At 53.0% G+C, this 16,786-nt stretch overlaps 1 protein-coding gene across 4 annotated transcripts in view; it reads right to left on the reverse strand.

The window, feature by feature from the left end:
- Positions 1-858: 858 nt before the first annotated feature.
- SFXN5 (sideroflexin 5) overlaps positions 859-16,786 on the reverse strand; it is an 82,412-nt gene continuing 66,484 nt past the window's right edge. For all 4 annotated transcript variants that reach the window (XM_033161144.1, XM_033161143.1, XM_033161145.1 and 1 more), the window contains one exon: positions 859-1,545. In XM_033161144.1, the coding sequence (XP_033017035.1) occupies positions 1,468-1,545 (78 nt within the window). In that variant the 3' untranslated portion in view covers positions 859-1,467. The remainder of the gene's footprint in view (positions 1,546-16,786) is intronic.

Here is a 16,786-nt window from a genome sequence, read left to right on the forward strand (position 1 = left end):
GTCTGTTCCACTGTCAAACAATGCTCACCTCCAGAAACAGGTGGGTAGCCGTGTTGGTCTGCCATAGTCGAAACAAAATAGGAAATTCTTTCCAGTAGCACCTTAGAGACCAACTGAGTTTGTACCAAGAACAAACTCAGTTGGTCTCTAAGGTGCTACTGGAAAGAATTTCCTATTTTGTTTCACCTCCAGAAAGTTCTTCACTAGGGTTTATGAAACCAATGGCATTATTCCAGCCGAGTTTGTTTCCTTCTCCAGCAGAGAACCCTGTTTGCAGTTTGCCTCCTCCTCTGGGCCGCCCAGTGACCCTCCCTGCTGACAGCTGCCACCTACCCTTCCCTCCTGCCTCTGGAAGAACATCTGCCCTGCCTTTCCCCCTGCCTGCCCTCCCTTTATGGCACTGCACGGGGCATCTGGGGCTGAAGCAGCAGGGGAAGCAGGGAGGCACTGGTGGGGAGAGAGGGAGTGACAGCGGTTGAGCAGCCCCCCCCCCCCAGCCCCTCCACCGCTGCCAAGTGGGGAAGAAGGCTGGACGAGCTCATTGTGTAGGCACAGCCCTGCACGATGGCAGCACACCAGGCACCCAAGAGGCTGGGCAGGGAGTTGGCAGCCAGCCGGAAAGCTCCCCCCATCCCATGATAGGCAGAGTGCCACCTGCAAACAGCGCTTTTTGCTACCTCCTACCGGAGGGTGAGAAGAGGCCACGATCCGGAGACCCACCACAGGAGCTTCACACATTCCGACCAACCAAGTGACGGCTGCAATTAGAGCAGGGCGACTTTAACTTGCGAGCTCGCCCACTGGAGAGAGACACGTATGTGGTGGAGTGTTGAGGCAGTCCTCAGGCCACTGGGGGAGGGTGGGTGGGGGACGTGGGGGCTGCATGTCGGCTACGACCTTGGCCGCGTTATTTGTTTAGAATCAAAGCGAGTGCTGCGGATCTAAGATTGATTCTGTGCACATCGACTGGTGCAAGAGTGACACTGAATCGAAAGAATACGATTATCAAGACGCCCTACCTACCTAATTCTTCTAAGTCATGCGCCGGGGGCTGATTGCTGTGCAGAACCAAACGGAGCGGAGGAGGCTGAGCTCCTCAGGCTGGGAGGGGAGAAGAGCGGTCGACGTTGGCACGAGGGCCGAGCGGAGCCACGGAAAGGGGCCACGACAATCCCCTCCGCACGGCTCTGCTGCGGATTCAGGATGTTGGCTCTCGGCTCCTTCCCTCCCCTCCCTGGCGCTCCTTCCTTTGTGCTGTTACTGTCGCTAATTTAAAACTTTAAATATTAATCTTTTCAACCGACGTGAGATGCCGGGTCTCTGAAAGTGTTAATTTACGCTTGGCTCTTGACGGTGGGAAGATGCTACGAGGTTCTCCAGCTCTTTCCTTCTACTGTCTTAAGTCATCCTCCCTTCCTCCTCCTCTTCCTCGCTCTCCTTTCCACGCCTCTCAGTCTCCGCTTCTGCTTACAATCCTTTGTTGTAGACAAGGGTCTCGCTGGTGGTGGCCCGGGCGATTTCGGGCTCCAGGCGCGACGTCTCAATCTGCCAAAGGGGGAGAAAAAAAACAGGCAGGTCTGGAGGAGCAGATCAGCACACAGGAACATGAAGAGAGGCTGCTGGATCAGGCCAAGGGCCCATCCAGCCCAGCATCCTGTTCTCACAGTGGCCAACACGAACGCGGAATCCTAGAGTCACAAGGGCCCCCGAGAGTCATCTAGTCCAACCCCCTGCAAGGCAGAAATCTCAAGTGAAGCATCCATGGCGTGTGGCCATCCAACCTCTGCTTGAAAACCTCCAAGGAAGGAGAGTCCACCACCTTCCACCCCACTGCTGAATGGCTCTTACTGTCGGAAAGTTTTTCCTGATGTTGAGTCGGAATCTCCTTCCTTGTAACTGGCCACAGGTGCCTGTGGGGACCCTGCAACCGGGACCTGATCGCAAGAGCCCTGTCCGTCCCATGGCATTCGGAAGCACGGCTGCCTCCAGCCATGGGGCAGAGCAGAGCCATTGGGGAGGAGGGCTGCCAGGTGTGGCAGAGACCCAAGTGGCGTCAACCAGATGTTGGGCATTTAGTGTCTCCAGTCTGAATACAGTAGGGCTGCCCAGCAACTGTGAATCTGTTGCTGCCTCAGCCTCCACCTCCTCCTCAGCTGCCTGCCCTGTGTCTGCAGTGCTTTCTGCCTCTTCTTCCTCTCTCTCGCTCTAGCCTGTTGCTTGTTCAGCGCCCAACCGTTCTGCCCTGCTTCCTCCTGTGGCCTGTCCTCCGTGTCCCAGCATGACCACCCTGGCTCTGAGCTCTGAGGGTTCCCTAGCGGGTTCCCCGGCTGGAACCTCCCAGCATTCCTCCTCATCCAGCCGGTCCCTGACTGGTGGTGCCCAGTGCAGCAAGCCCTTCTCATGCTCGGAGCTGGCTGCCAGCAGGTGCCCCCAAGGCGGGCTGCTACAAGGGACTGTCCCACCCTGGTCCTGTGGGCTGAGAGTAGATGGAGACAGGCATTTGAGACACGTGGAAGCCAGGACTTCAAGCAACCCTCAGCTCCTTGGCGAATTCAGGGCAAGCAAGGGAAGAACAACTCTCACTCCAAGGTTGGCGAAGGAGACCAGAAGTGGGCACATCAACCCTCAAGCGAGGAACATGAGAGGCAAGCCCAGCTTAGACATCATTGACTCTGTGGTGAAAAAGCCTCCGCCAGTTGCAGGAAAACTAATTACGCAGCGACTTTCTAGGAGCAGATGGCCCATTTGAACCTCCCATCTGGGACTATCAGCACGCTTTCCCCGAGACCCGGATTATAGCAGAGCCCCTTGCAAGACAGCAGCTCCTCAGCAAATAACACGAGGAGGCAGCTGCGCAGGACTAGGCCGCCTCTGTCACCTCCCTGGATGCCAAAAGGACCCCTTCCCCTGGCCTGGCAACAAACGCCACTCTGTACAGACCACTGTCTTGGTTTGGCTGAGTTTTGGGAGGTGACGTGAGAGGTTTGGACAGTGGTATTTGTCTCAGAGACCCTCCAGCAATAGAGCATCGGAAGGGCACAACAGAGGAGGATGTTGAGCTGAGAGGAGAAGATGATCAAGTGTAGGTAAAACTGACAGCATTCCAGGTTGTTGTTTTTTTAAGATAACCAAAAACAAGGTGTGGAGGGATCTGTATAACCTCCCAGCTGAGAGCAGGTTGATAAAACCACGGGATTAAATTACAAGAAGTTCAAAGCATCGGAGCAGATTAGCAATGAAGTATAAATCATCCAGTCAGATAGAGTAGCATTCTTTCTTGGGAGGTGGAGAAAGAAAATTAGGAGAACCCCCCCCCCCTGTGCCTTGCATTGAAATATCTGTGTTTTTTTTAATACCTGCATCTCACTCTCCCCACTTTTAAATTTGTCCCCCCGCCCTGGGTGGTGGACACGGCCAGGTTCTCTGTATCACCCTTTCCCGTCTGTCAACCTTCTTGGCCAAGTGGTACCCAAACCGAGCCTCAGGGTTCCAAGAGTGTTCCTAATGCGCCTGGGATGCAGCGCACCTGCTAATTTGGCCCAAGATGGCACTGGCCCCTTGAGACCGTGCCCACAGGTGTGTCTGCCAGGTGAAGAGGGGGCATCCCTTTCCTCCCCGTTCGAGTGGGATGTGGTCTGCAAAAATACCCAGGAGAACAATGCCCCGTATTTGAACTTCTTGGAGAACAGTTCTCAAAAACTGCATCAATGCTGCCTCCACAGCAGGGTGAAGACATCGCAGGGGTCTTTTCCCCAACACGCTCTGAGTGCGCTCTCTCTCTCTCTCTTTCTCTCTCTCTCTCTCTCTCCCCCCCCCCTCTCTCCATCTCTGCAAATTATTCTCTCTCTGTTTTCCAAGTGCTTCTCAAGGATCTATAAAAATGCCACACACCTCTTGTTATCTGGAGGAATCTCACCCTCCTGTCCTGCAGCACGTCACTCAAGAAACGATTCGCTTGCACTTCTATCTTGCAACCACACATTTTATGTAGTTTATAAGTTCAATTTAATACGCCGGAAGTCCTGTGTGTTGGCTCCAGCGCCGAGCCTGACACAATACTAGGAGCCTAACATGGGAAAACCTAAATGCTTTTGAAAATGTTTAACCTAGTTAGACAAATTAGCAAAAAATTGTGCAAAACAATTTAGGTATTTAAAATATTCAATGTTTTTAAAAACTGGAAAAACTGTTCTTAGCTTTCAGCTGCAGAAACCCAACAAAATATAACATCCAAGCAGTCTTAACATGAGGTGCGACATAACCCTTCAGCAAAGCTGTTAAACAGTTCCCGGTGCATCCTGGGAAATAGCACTTCATTTATTCAAATGCACATATGTCAGGTTTTTGCACCATATGTCATTCCAAGCTATTTACAGTAATAATTAAATCTTAATCAACGTTTAACCTCTGTAAAATGTTTGAAGGGATCTAATCACCCTTCAGTCTGCACTAATGAAGGAGAAATATATAAACATAAAAAGAAAATGATGCGCACCAGAAAGAAGAGTAATTGCAAAATTGTATTTCTTTTAAATATAATCAGCAAGTTATGTAAAGGAAGCCAACGGGTATTTTAAGTGAAGACATCTTGGGTGTCAGAGGTGTGAGTAGCTAATTTTGTACTGCTATCCATAACAGATGTAGCATATTTTCTCTTAGAGCCATTATTAGCAACTTCACCATTTCATTTCTTACTGGAACACAAAGCAGAACATGGAAAGATCTTGAGAGGTACAAGGGAGGAACGAGGAGGAGGAGGAGGAGGAGGCAGCTCCAGACGCTGCTGAGATCCCCTCTGCTGGCAGCTGGAAGGCGCAGCTCCTCCTCCAAGCTGCCAGGAAGAAACCCAGGGGGTGGGGGGCTCTCGCCACAGAGGACAAGTGGGCTGGGCTGGGGCTTGTGACATTGCCCAGGGCCTCCAGGGCAGAGACCTGGCATCCTGGCTGGAAAGACCCACGGGCGGAAGGGTCCAGGGCCAAGGTGGCAGGCAGAGGCAGAGACCCAACTGGCTCCCTTTGACCAGCATTGTCCACACTGACAGGCAGCAGCTCCCCAGGGTGGTAAGGGATGGTGGGGCTGCTTGCCCAAGGACTTCTGGAATCCTTAAGCCCCACCAGAAAATGGGTTGATCTACCTGCCGGTTTCATCAGATGGGCACCATCTCCACAAGGGTTCAGCAGAGGACTCTGGGGATGTGGAGGCAAGCAGGGCAGGCTGTGGGAGGAGGAGGAAGAAGATGCCGTGTTTGGGGTGGCTGCTTTGCCATGTGCACCCCACGCAAAGGTGGCCAGAGGCAGAGAGCAGGTGCTTTGTGCCTGGGCTTGATGCTCCACCTTTGGAGACAGGCACAGGTAGGCAGGCAGGCAGGTTCTCTGAAGGAGAAGGGACCAGGCTCCCTACCAGCAAGTGACGGGGGGGGGGGACCAATGCAACAGGGGTGGGTCTGGCTGCAGGGGCCCAAAGGAGAGAGCTGGCCAAGTTCAGGGGAAGTGGGGCGTGGGGAGTCATCCACACCTGTGGTCCAGGAAGGGCCCAACTTGACAGCAGCCGGTCTAGACAAGCTGGCTTTGGGGTCTCTTTTCAGTCTCGGCACTCTGTGTTGTCTGCGGAGTGGAAGCATCTCATGGGGCTGCCAGAGCCCAGAAGCAACAGCGGGGAGGGAGGGAGGGAGACTCCACAAGGGGAGACAGCAAAGCTTCTGAGTACCAGTTGCTGGAAACCACAGGAGGGGAGAGTTGCTCTTGTCCTTGATTCCTGCTTCTGGGTTTCCCAGATGGGGCACTGGGGGGGGGGCACTGTGAGAACAGGATCCTGGACTAGATGGGCCACCGGCCTGATCCAGAAGGCTCTATGTATGCTCCTGTTAGCTCCCTCTCCTGCAACACCTGGCCTTCTGGTCACCATGGGAAAGGAGGCCAGTCAGAGAGGTGCCCCCCCTCTGCTGCCCCCCTCTTCATCTGCCAGGCTCAGAGATCTTTAAAGGGCAATTACCTGCTCCAGAGGGGACGGGGTCCCCTCATTTCTTCCTGCCTCGGCTTTGATCATCTCCCCGTGTTTGACATTTCGAAGCAGTGAGTTTTGGAGGGATGAATGACGTTCCTGAGGAGCTTTCAGCCTCTCCACTTTGCCTGCGCAGCACGGATGGCGGGAGCTTCCCCGTCTCAGTTTGCACAGCTGAGCATGAAAGTCCCACAGGTGCAAGGTGTTAAAAGGAAAGCGCTGAAGGGCTTAGCGGAGAGCCTGCCCTGAGCCACGCAGAGCCTCTCCAAAGGGCGCGGCGGGGGCTGTGTCAGCACAACAAAGGCCTCAGGATCCTGGACTAGGCTCAGCTGGGGCCGGGCTCACAGGACTTCTGCAAATCCCCAGAAGGGCGGTTTCACAGAACTGCAGAGTTGCAAGGGACCGCGAGGACCATCCAGTCCAAGTTACAGGTGGGTAGCCATGCTGGTCTGCCATAGTCGAAACAAAATAGAAAATTCTTTCCAGTAGCACCTTAGAGACCAACTGAGTTTGTTCTTGGTATGAGCTCATACCAAGAACGAACTCAGTTGGTCTCTAAGGTGCTACTGGAAAGAATTTTCTATTTTGTTGCATCCAGTCCAAGCCGCTGCAATGCAGGAATCTTTTTGCCCAATGTGGGGCTTGAACTCACAACCCTGAGATTAAGAGTATAAATAATAATAATAATAATAATAATAATAATAATAATAATAATAATTTATTATTTATACCCCGCCCATCTGGCTGGGTTTCCCCAGCCACTCTGGGCGGCTCCCAATCGAATATTAAAAACACAATACAGTACAGCGTTAAACATTAAAAACTTCCCTAAACAGAGCTGCCTTCAGGTGTCTTTTGAAAGTAAGATAGTTGCTTATTTCCTTGACATCTGATGGGAGGGTGCCACCACCGAGAAGGCCCTCTGCCTGGTTCCCTGTAACCTCACTTCTCACAGCGAGGGAACTGCCAGAAGGCCCTTGGAGCTGGACCTCAGTGTCTCATGACTTAGGAAGGGCTTGGTATCACTCAAAGAACAGCTTGTGGAACCTCCTCCGTTGCGGGTTTTCCGAGCAAAGGCATCTCTTGGTCCTGCTTTGGATAAGAACGTAGGGAAAGCAGGTGCCCAGGGAAAGCCTGGAAGCAGGAGCAGAACTCTCCTCCCTTGGGACCCCCAGCAACTGGCACCTTGACAGAGGAGGGAGAAAACGAGCCATCGCAACTAGTAGCCACTGATAGCCTGATCCGCCATGAATCTGCCTCATCCTCCTCAAAAGCCATCTAAGTTGGTGGCCACCCCTGTTTAACTCTGCGCTGCGTGAAGAAGGACTTGCTTTTGTCTGCCTTGAACCTTTCAACATTCAGCCTCACTGAATGTCCACGAGTTCTAGTGTTATGAGAGAGGAAGAAAACCTTTTCTTTACCCACTTTCTCCAAACCAAGCATAATTTTTAATACACCTCTATCATGCCTCTCGTTACCCACCTTTTCTCTAAACGAAAAAGGCCCAAATGCCGCAACCTTTCCTCACATGGGAGCTCCTCCACTCCCTCAATCATTTTGGTTGCCCTTTTCTGGACCTTTTCCAGATCTACAATATCCTTTTTAAAGTGAGGTGCCCAGAACCGTACACAAAAGTCGCACCAAGCGTTTCCATCATGGCATTTGTGAAACTGCAGGAGGGGAGAGCTGCTGCTGAGTTCAGGTCCTGCTTATGGGTTTATCATTGCTGTATCTGGTTGGGCACTGTGAGAACAGGATGCCTGGCTAGATGGGCCCCCCCTTTGGCCTCATCCAGCAGAGTTCTTCTTAGGTTCTCTGGGGTAAAGGACTCCAAGCTCATGGTATGGGAAGCGCTGGACCAGTGCACCCTTCAAGGTCCTTTCCAAAGACTTTCGCTCAATGTATCAAAACATATAATAGTCAGCAGACAGGTAAGGTAAAGGGTAAAGGGTAAAGGGACCCCTGACCATTAGGTCCAGTCGTGTCCGACTCTGGGGTTGCGGCGCTCATCTCGCTCTATAGGCCAAGGGAGCCGCCGTTTGTCCGCAGACAGCTTCCGGGTCATGTGGCCAGCATAACTAAGCCACTTCTGGCGAACCAGAGCAGCACACGGAAACGCCGTTTACCTTCCCGCCAGAGTGATACCTATTTATCTACTTGCACTTTGATGTGCTTTCGAACTGCTAGGTGGGCAGGAGCTGGGACCGAACAACAGGAGCTCACCCCGTCGCAGGGATTCGAACCGCCGAACTTCTGATCGGCAAGCCCTAGACTCTGTGGTTTAACCCACAGCGCCACCTGGGTCCCCCAGCAGACAGGTAAGGATGGTCAAAAGGAATACGGTAAATATCTTCCCTTTTGCAGGATTTGGGAAGTGGAACAAATCACTCAAAACGAGCCAGTGCCCCAATGTGCCCACCATTTTCTGGCCCGGAAAAAATAAACATTCAAAGGCTTGTCCAAGTACGAGACAGTGGTGACTTTACACATCTTAAGCCAGGCATGTTTACTGCAGCTCAGCGGACGGCGAAGAGGAGGACCTGGCAAATGTAACACTCATTTGCACGCTGCAGGCACAGACTGAATCTGGGCGCCGCTGCTAACCTCCCCTCGAAAGGTAATCTACTTTGCCAGAGCACTGCTAACAAACCCTACCAAGCACAACTCCTTTCCCATAAAGGCCCGGGGCATCCAAGGCTCCTGTGAAACAAGAATGGTTTTCGTCAGCTTGCCAGGCTCTCTCTCTCCACAAACCAGAGGCCCATCTCCCAGGAAGTTATATCAGCTTGTGCTCCTTGCCATTCTCCCCATTTCTTTTCTCTTTTAAAAATATATATTTTTTATTGACTTTCAAGCTAAGAATTTCCCAGCTGCCATCAGAAATGGCCCCCTCTGTGGTGTCCAGCAGAATGCAGGTATTCCCGCCGTACTTACGGAGGAATGTCAGTTTAACAGGGTTAATTACACAAGCGTAGTCGAAGCTTTCCTTGGAGACAAATGAATAACAGTGTTTTCAGAAAGTGTGGTTGTCTCCCAAAGTGTTGAAGGATGCTGGAGGTTGGGGGGGGGAGAGAGAGTGGGGAGGGATAGCAACTTCCATCACTCACATTTTGCAGCATCAGCAACACACACACACACACACCACTGCTGCGGCAGCAAGTGACACAACCGACCGTGTCTGCAACAGAAATAAGGCAAGTAGCCCCCCCCCCAACACACACACCTGGAATGATGGGAGCCAAGGTGGAGCTGCCTTTCTTAGTTTACAAAAGTATGTGCAAAGTCTCTTTTTTCAAGTTACATTTTCTACAGGTCAGTTTCATTTGTTGAGACTTTAGTGTTACATTAGGAAGACAAAAAAAGGGGGGGGAAGGTGGAGGGGGCCATGGTGGGTGGGAATGGGGAGCTGCCTTTCTTAGTTCAAGTCCTCAACCCTCAGGGGCTGAGATGGAGCAAGACTCTCGCAGGCCAACGAATAAAGAGATTCTCAGGTGAATGACAGGCCAATGCCATTTCAACAAATATTTCTCTCTCTCTCTCTCTTAATAATAAAAAAATCCTGAATATTTGTCATCAGCATACATGGCCTTTTGCAGAGGAACACATGCCAAGAAACCAAAAATCCGAGTCCCTGCCCCGAGGCAACTACATCAGGGCAAGGAGGAAAGGGCACCTTGGGTGGGGTATAAATGCAAAAAACCAAACTATTAGATAAACTAAGAGTGGCTGCTGGAGAGGAAGGCTGGGGGCCAGGTGATGGCAGCCCTGTGGCCTGTAGGGGACGCACCTGCCTTCCCTACCTCTTAGAGGGCTCCTACACATGCATCCAGGGATTCTGCCAGCCCCACACAGAGCCCAGAAGCAATGACTCCTGCTTCAAGGCCTTATGGGGCGCGTGAAGGATGGGCAGGCCCAGGGGTGGGCAAGACAGGGCGAGGCAGCCACGCGGCAGAGGAGAAGGAGCAGGCCATGCCCAAGCGGCTCCGCGGCAGCACCGGGTCTTGAGGAGGGAAGCGGCAGATGGGGCTGCCTGGTAGCCAGACCCACTTCTCCTGCTTCCCCCACTGCCGCTCGCTTGCCAAGCCAGCCTGCTGCTCCGACACTGGGCAGGAAGCCGTGTCGAGGAGCCCTGAGCCTCGGATGAGGAGCGAGATGGAGGCGCAGTCTGTGGAGGGTCTTAATTGCCCTGGCTGTCGGGAATCACAGAACCAGCGCTATTCTTCTGGGGAAAGAGGCGCCAGAACTCACCAATGAACTCCTCCCTTGTTCTCTTAGAATGGCAATCGTGCCCGCCTGAGAGGGGCCAGAATGGAGTTCTTGTGAGTTTTGACTGGAAAAAAGCCCTGCGCAGAAACACAGAATTCTAGAGTTGGAGGGTGCCCCCCCCAGGGCCCTCTAGTCCAACCCCCTGCAATGCAGAAATCTCAGCTGAAGCACCCCTGACAGATGACCACCCAACCTCTGCTTAAATGCCTCCAGCGAAGGAGAGTCCACCACCTTCCGAGGGAGTCCATTCCACCGTTGAACAAGTCTCACCATCAGACAGCTCTCCCGGATGTTTAGTCCAAAACACGTTTCTTGTAATCAGTTCAATCCACTGGTTTGAGTCCTACCCTCTGGAGCAGGAGAAAGCAAGCTTGCTCCCTCCTCCATGTGACAGCTCTTTAGATATTTGGTGTTGGTTCCCGTATCTCCTCCTTTCCAGGCTAAACGTCCCCAGCTCCTTCTAGCGTTCCACCTAAGGCCTGGTCTCCAGACCCTTGGTCCTCTGCACACCTTCCAGCTTGTCAACATCCTTCTTAAACTGGGGTGCCCAGAACAGGACACATCCCTCCAGACGTGGTCTGGCCAAGGCAGAGGGGAGGTGCCATGACTTGATCTGGACAAACTATACCTCTTCGATGCAGCCTAGAATTGCATTAGCTTTTTTTTTTTTTTGCTGCTAGGTCAAAGCATGTGCAGAGTTCCATTATGCCTTTTGCTTTGGGCCGGGGACCAAGCACAGCCGCCGGCAGCAGAGATGACTGCCCAGTCCAGCTGAGGTGATATTGCCCCTGCCCTTGGGCCGTCACTCTGCACATGGGCAGAGGCATGGCCCGCAACGGCAGTGGGAGAGAGCAAGTGTCTGAGATGGGTCCCAGAGAAGTAAAACAATGACTAGGTCTTTTTTCTCTCGGCGGGGCAGGGAGCTGCGAGGCGGTTGGTGGCCTAAAACACACACCCCGCCTGAGCATCTCTCCATCGCCCACCCCCTGCTCCAAAGTGCCTCCCTTCTGAGAGCGGCTTTCAAGCCTCTACAGGGTTGTTTGTTTTTTGTAGGACTCTTAATGGCTTAGAGGCACTAGGAAGTGAAGGAATGTTGTGATGCCCACCAGCACCCCACATACCTGGGGGTGGGGGCGGTAGGGGCTGGTTAGCAGGGGCTTGCAACACAGATAGTTTACATACTTGAAGCAAGGAACTGACAGGAGGAGGAGGAAACCGGATCCTGCTCGGATCCGGCTGCTGAACCCTCCTGAGCCACACAAGAGGGGCCCCCCCTCCCCTGTCCTGACCCCTTTGGCCTCCAGTTACCCACCGGACGAGCCTCTCTCTGCTTCAGAAGGGACGCCAACACTGGGACCAGGCTCAGCGCTTGGGGTGGGGGCTTGGCCTGGACTGAGCCTCTTGCAGAACCTGCTTGCCTTGTTTCAAAGGCCCGTCTCAGAGTCCAGAGGCACAGGGAGAAAAACAGAGAGAGGGAAGTCTTCCCTTGCAGAGCCATAGTCTAGAGGCCATTGCAGGGAGGGGGGCTCTCGTTCCTCCCTCACCCCCTTCACTCCTGACTCCACGGATGGAAGTTTCTTTGGCAACCCAGTGGGCTAAAATCCCCTGCCGTGCCCCATGCCCCACACCACCCTCTGTGGTTCAGGAGGGGCTGTTGCCCCTGGCCAAGGCTCCTCGGGATGGGCTGTAATAAGAATGTGATTCCTACATTGCAGGGGGTTGCCCTAGATGACCCTTGGGGGTCCCTTCCAACCCTACAATCTTATGAGATGTGGCCACAAGGCTGGCAGAAGCACCAGTCCGAGGAGGGTCCCTGGGGAGACCGGGGGGGGGGGGTTGGTTGGTTGGGTTGGCTCAGCTCACCGCTAACATGCAGGGTCCTTAAGATTATGACTCCATGGCACATTTCAGGGTGCATAAAGCACAGGCAAAGGCAAAGTGCCCAAGGAGAGAGGCAGAGTTACTCAAGAAGAGACTGCTGTTGGATGAGGCCCATGGCCCACCAAGTCCAGCATCCTGTTCTAACGGGGGCCAACCAGATGCCTGTTGTGGGAAACCCGTAAGCAGGATCCGAGCACAAGAGACCTCATGGCAAGTCACAATCTGAAAGGCAACATTAGAAATAGTTTTAACTTAATAAGAAAAACAAGAATAGAGTGGCTCCATATACGTATATTCTTCTTGTTCTTCTGGGCATCCAGCTGTCACGAGAGGCAATGGAGTGCGCCTCTGGGGGTGAAGTCAAACCGCTGCGTCAGCAGCACCAGAGTGACCTCCTCAGGGCACAAGCCTGGGCAATGTGTCCGGAGGTCCTGGGCTGCCCGGATGAGAAGACCCCCCCCCTCGGCCTGGCTGAAGGGGTCCAAAGGAAAGCAGAGCAAGAGCCAGTGTGGTGTAGTGGTTAAGAGCGGCAGACTCGTAATCTGGGGAACCGGGTTCGCGTCTCCGCTCCTCCACATGCAGCTGCTGGGTGACCTTGGGCTAGTCACACTTCTCTGAAGTCTCTCAGCCCTACTCACCTCACAGAGTGTTTGTTGTGCGGGAGGAAGGGAAAGGAGAATGTGAGCCGCTTTGAGACTCCTTCGGGTAGTAAAAAGCGGGATATCAAATCCAAACTCTTCTCTTCTTCACCAGCTTGGCTGCAGGAGTTGCCGGAAGGAGGCGTACGAGGGAGGCACCATCCAACCACCTTAGGGACTCCACTCTGGATTTGTGGGGGGTTTACTCCTGAGCCTTTTATTTTCCCGAAGATGTCCCTCAAGCGGAGTTTCAGGGTCTGAGAGAGAGGGAGTGGGAATGTGCATCTAGTGTCAAAGACCAGGGCAAAAGCGACTTCAGGAGCCCACCTGCTCCAGGAAGAGGGAGCAAGGGAGGGAGGCAGCTCCTGCTCCAGCAGACTTCCCGGCCCTCCGGTGGTCTTTGCAGCAAAGGTGTCTTCCGGATGCCAGGCGAAGGGGTGGTGGGAGCCGAGGGGAGTGTCAAGGGAAAGCCAAGGGGATGGAGAGAGGAAATCCGGAGTCCCCAGCTGGGCCCATGAGCTTTGCCTGTGATAGAGACAGGGCTGGCGCGCCAGCAGGGTGAGGGGCGAGAAGACTGGCGAGAGAGGGAGGGGGCAGGGTCTTGCTTTTGCTAGCTGCTGCTTCTGCCTGTGATGTGAGAGATTCAAAGATGCCACTGGCCTGATCCAGCTGAAGCCTCTTCTGATGCGGTTCACTCCTCCCATCGGTCCCAGCCAGCAAGTCTGTGTGCTGCTGACGCTGGCAGGAGTTGCAGCCCAAAGCCTTTGGAGGGCGCCCAGTTGGAGAAGGAGGCTGGCACAAAGCGTGGGCTGAGAAACTGCCTAGCCCAACGCCAAAGCCCCCCATGCCCCTCACTGGATGCTCCCAAGTCAGATGGCACAAGGCAGGAGAAGGCAATGAGAATGCCCTCCTTCCCAGGGGCGTAGCATGGGTTGCCGGTGCCTGGGGCTACACACAAGGGATGAACAGGGGGAAACAAAGGGAGGACACATACGCATTCAACTGCCTAATGGCATCTGCATCACCCAAGAGGTTGTAGCCACAGAGATAAGAAAAGAAGAGCCGTTCCATTTTCTGGAGAAGTCACTTTCTGGTTTGCATGGAGAAGCCGTTTTCCATGGAGCCCAGCGACGGAAGTGCGTAGCTGTATTGAGGCTGCACTGGGTGTTGAAATTTTGCCCCCCTAATAATTTTGTGCCCCTGTGTCAACGTCCCCCGTTATGCCACTGCTCCTGCCCCCCCCCCCGAAATGAGCCTGGTGCTGGAATGCGCTTCTTGTGTGGTTCTGCTGGACTTTGCTGACAACGGCTGGGAGTCTCTCAGCATTGTTCTTTTATTGTTCTCCTGTTCTCTGGCAGAGGCATCCCAGCAGGCGGCAGGAGAGGGGGAGAGAGGAGAGGGCAGCGCCTCTCCATCAGCTCTGAGGAAATTCTTGGCGGCTCATCTCCCATTCTTTCCCTTCCAGCTGGTCACGGCAAGAATGCTGTAACTAAGAACCGGTTGGCTCTCTTCTTCCTCCTCCCTCTTGGTCGTGCTTCCTTTTGTGTCATGCCTTTTGGCCTGTCAGCTTGAGAGCGGGGGCTTCGTGCTATTTCTACACCACCCTGGAAGCCTATTTTCAACTGAACGGCACGATTTAAAAAATGCTTTGAATAAAAGGATGCTGTGGGTTGGAAGCATCACTTTCCCCTTTTCATGGGACTGTGACTCTCAGCCTGAGCAGGGCAAACTTCAGTTTCTTGGTTTTAGATGCGCCTTCAGTCGCAGAATTGTAAGAACCGGGAGGGGCCGCCCATGGTCATCTAGTCCAACCCCCTGAAATGCTGGAATCACAGCCGGAGAATCCTTGACAGATGGCCACCCAACCTCTGCTAAGAAACTTCCAATGAAGGAGAGTCCACCTCATTCCAAGGCTGCCCATTCCACTGTTGAACAGCTCTTGCCACCCCGAAGATCTTTCTGATGTTGCGTCGGAATCTCCTTCCCCTGGAGAGCTCAGCTGCCTGCCCCCCTTCCCTTTTCGGCCAACTGCGTAGCTCTTCCTCCTTCGCCCTCCTCCCCAGTACAAATTCTCCTCTTAGTGCCGACTTTTTTCAGATGAATTCATAAACCATTGTTTCGTTGTATTTGTTTTTCCTTAGATTAAGTTGTTTGCCACTCTGGGAGTTGTTGTACCCTAAGGTCAGTTTATAAATAGAGGTCACTAATTTTCTTTTTTCGAAAAGGGCACTGGCTGCAGCAGCACAGCCTCGAGGACCATCGGAAACGGCTCCAGACTTCTCGAGCACAGAGCACAGTCGCAATGGGCACAAGGCCAGTGAACTTAAGGGCAGGCAGAGCGTGGCTCTTGAGGAGCCATGGCAGAGGCGGAGGCTTCTTCTGAGGCTTTCGAGAGCAAGACGTCTTTGCTTTCCACAGTGTTTCTGGACCTCGTGGCCACAGGGGCAAGACCGGGAATGTGGTGGCAAAATATTAAAAAGAACGAATATATATCTATACACACACAAATGCAAGAGGAATAGCCAAAGGCCACCGTGTCCTCTTGAAATGTCCAAGACTTTTTCAGGGGAGTTTATCAAGTCGCCCCCCCTCCGCTCCATATTGCTAAATGACAGCCAGAGTAAGAACTCTGCAGAATAAAATGCCTGGACTCTAGTCGGGCATCTGACAGGCTTGTGGAATTGTGGTTTGAAAGACTTTGACTGCTGGCAACAGAAGGAAGTGCGGGAGTTGGAGAACCCCGTTTTGGACACATGTGGCCTCTCTTTGGACACTGAGCTTGACAGACTTTGAGTTGGCATCTGGCCACATGAACTCTCATATTTCAAAAGATGGCTTTTGTGCCGATCCCACTTCTGCCTCCAATGAACCCCTTGGTATGCCAAACTACTCATTCCGACCCCTCGGCCCCACTGTGCGGCCAGCATCACACGGGTCAAAGGAGTCCATGCGCTCTGCCACACTTGAAGGACTCCATCGCCCGATCTCTCATGAAGAGTTTGCCCCTGGGGAGGTGGCAAAGTGCCTGAAGATTCACCCCACCACTTACTGGTTTGTCCAATCTACGAAGACTTAAGAGCAGCCTTGCTCAAAGAGTTAAATCTCCCAGCTGGGAGATCGAGTGGGTCTCTAACTTCGTCAGGGGAGAGGTTCCCCCAACACTTCTGGAAGAGTGGCTTGCTTTGCCTTCAGAGAGGCAATTTTAAGAAGGAAGGCTTGTGGGGTGAAAAGTTAATCTGACAGAATGCCTGGTTTTAATCATTATTTTAACTGCGTAATGCATTTTATTCTGTTCTATGTATTTTGTTTTTCATAGCTTCGACTACACAAATAAATAATACTCGTAATTCATAGCATAGAATTGTAGAATTGGAAGGGACCCCAAGGGTCATCTAGTCCAACCCCCTGTAATGCAGGCATCTTTTGCCCAGCATGGATTTCGAATCCATGACCCTGAGATTAAGAGTCTCATGCTCTGATTGAGCTACCTACCTACCGGGGGACAGATGCCTATTGTGGATAAATAACCTTTGTGGTCTATAGTCTATTCCCCCCTCCCAGCTCAGTACTGCTCACTCTGACCAGCAGCAGTGGCTCTCCAGTGTTTCCAGGAGGAAGTCTCATTCCCAGGCCTATCTGGAGATGCTGCCATTGGGGATGGAACCAGGGACCTTCTGCATGCAAAGCAGAATCTCTACCACAGAGCTACAGTCCTCACCCACACATTCACAAGCAAGGATTCACCCTGGTCACTGCTGTCTTGCACAATGGAAGTGAACTGAAGCTGCACAAGAGCGCCGCCACCAGCAGAAGAGAGGCAGTGCAGTTCAGCGGTGGGAGTGTTGGACTAGGACTGGAGAAAGTCAGCTTCAAATCCCGACTCAGCTATGATGGTCACCGGGTGGCCTTGAGCCGGTCTGTCTGTCTCTCAACATAATCTCCCTTGCAGGGTTGTTGCGAGGAGAAAACAAGGAGAGGGGGAAGACCCATGCACACCTCCC

The sequence above is a fragment of the Lacerta agilis genome, chromosome 9 (assembly GCF_009819535.1).
Source record: "Lacerta agilis isolate rLacAgi1 chromosome 9, rLacAgi1.pri, whole genome shotgun sequence".
Taxonomy (NCBI): Eukaryota; Metazoa; Chordata; class Lepidosauria; order Squamata; family Lacertidae; genus Lacerta; species Lacerta agilis.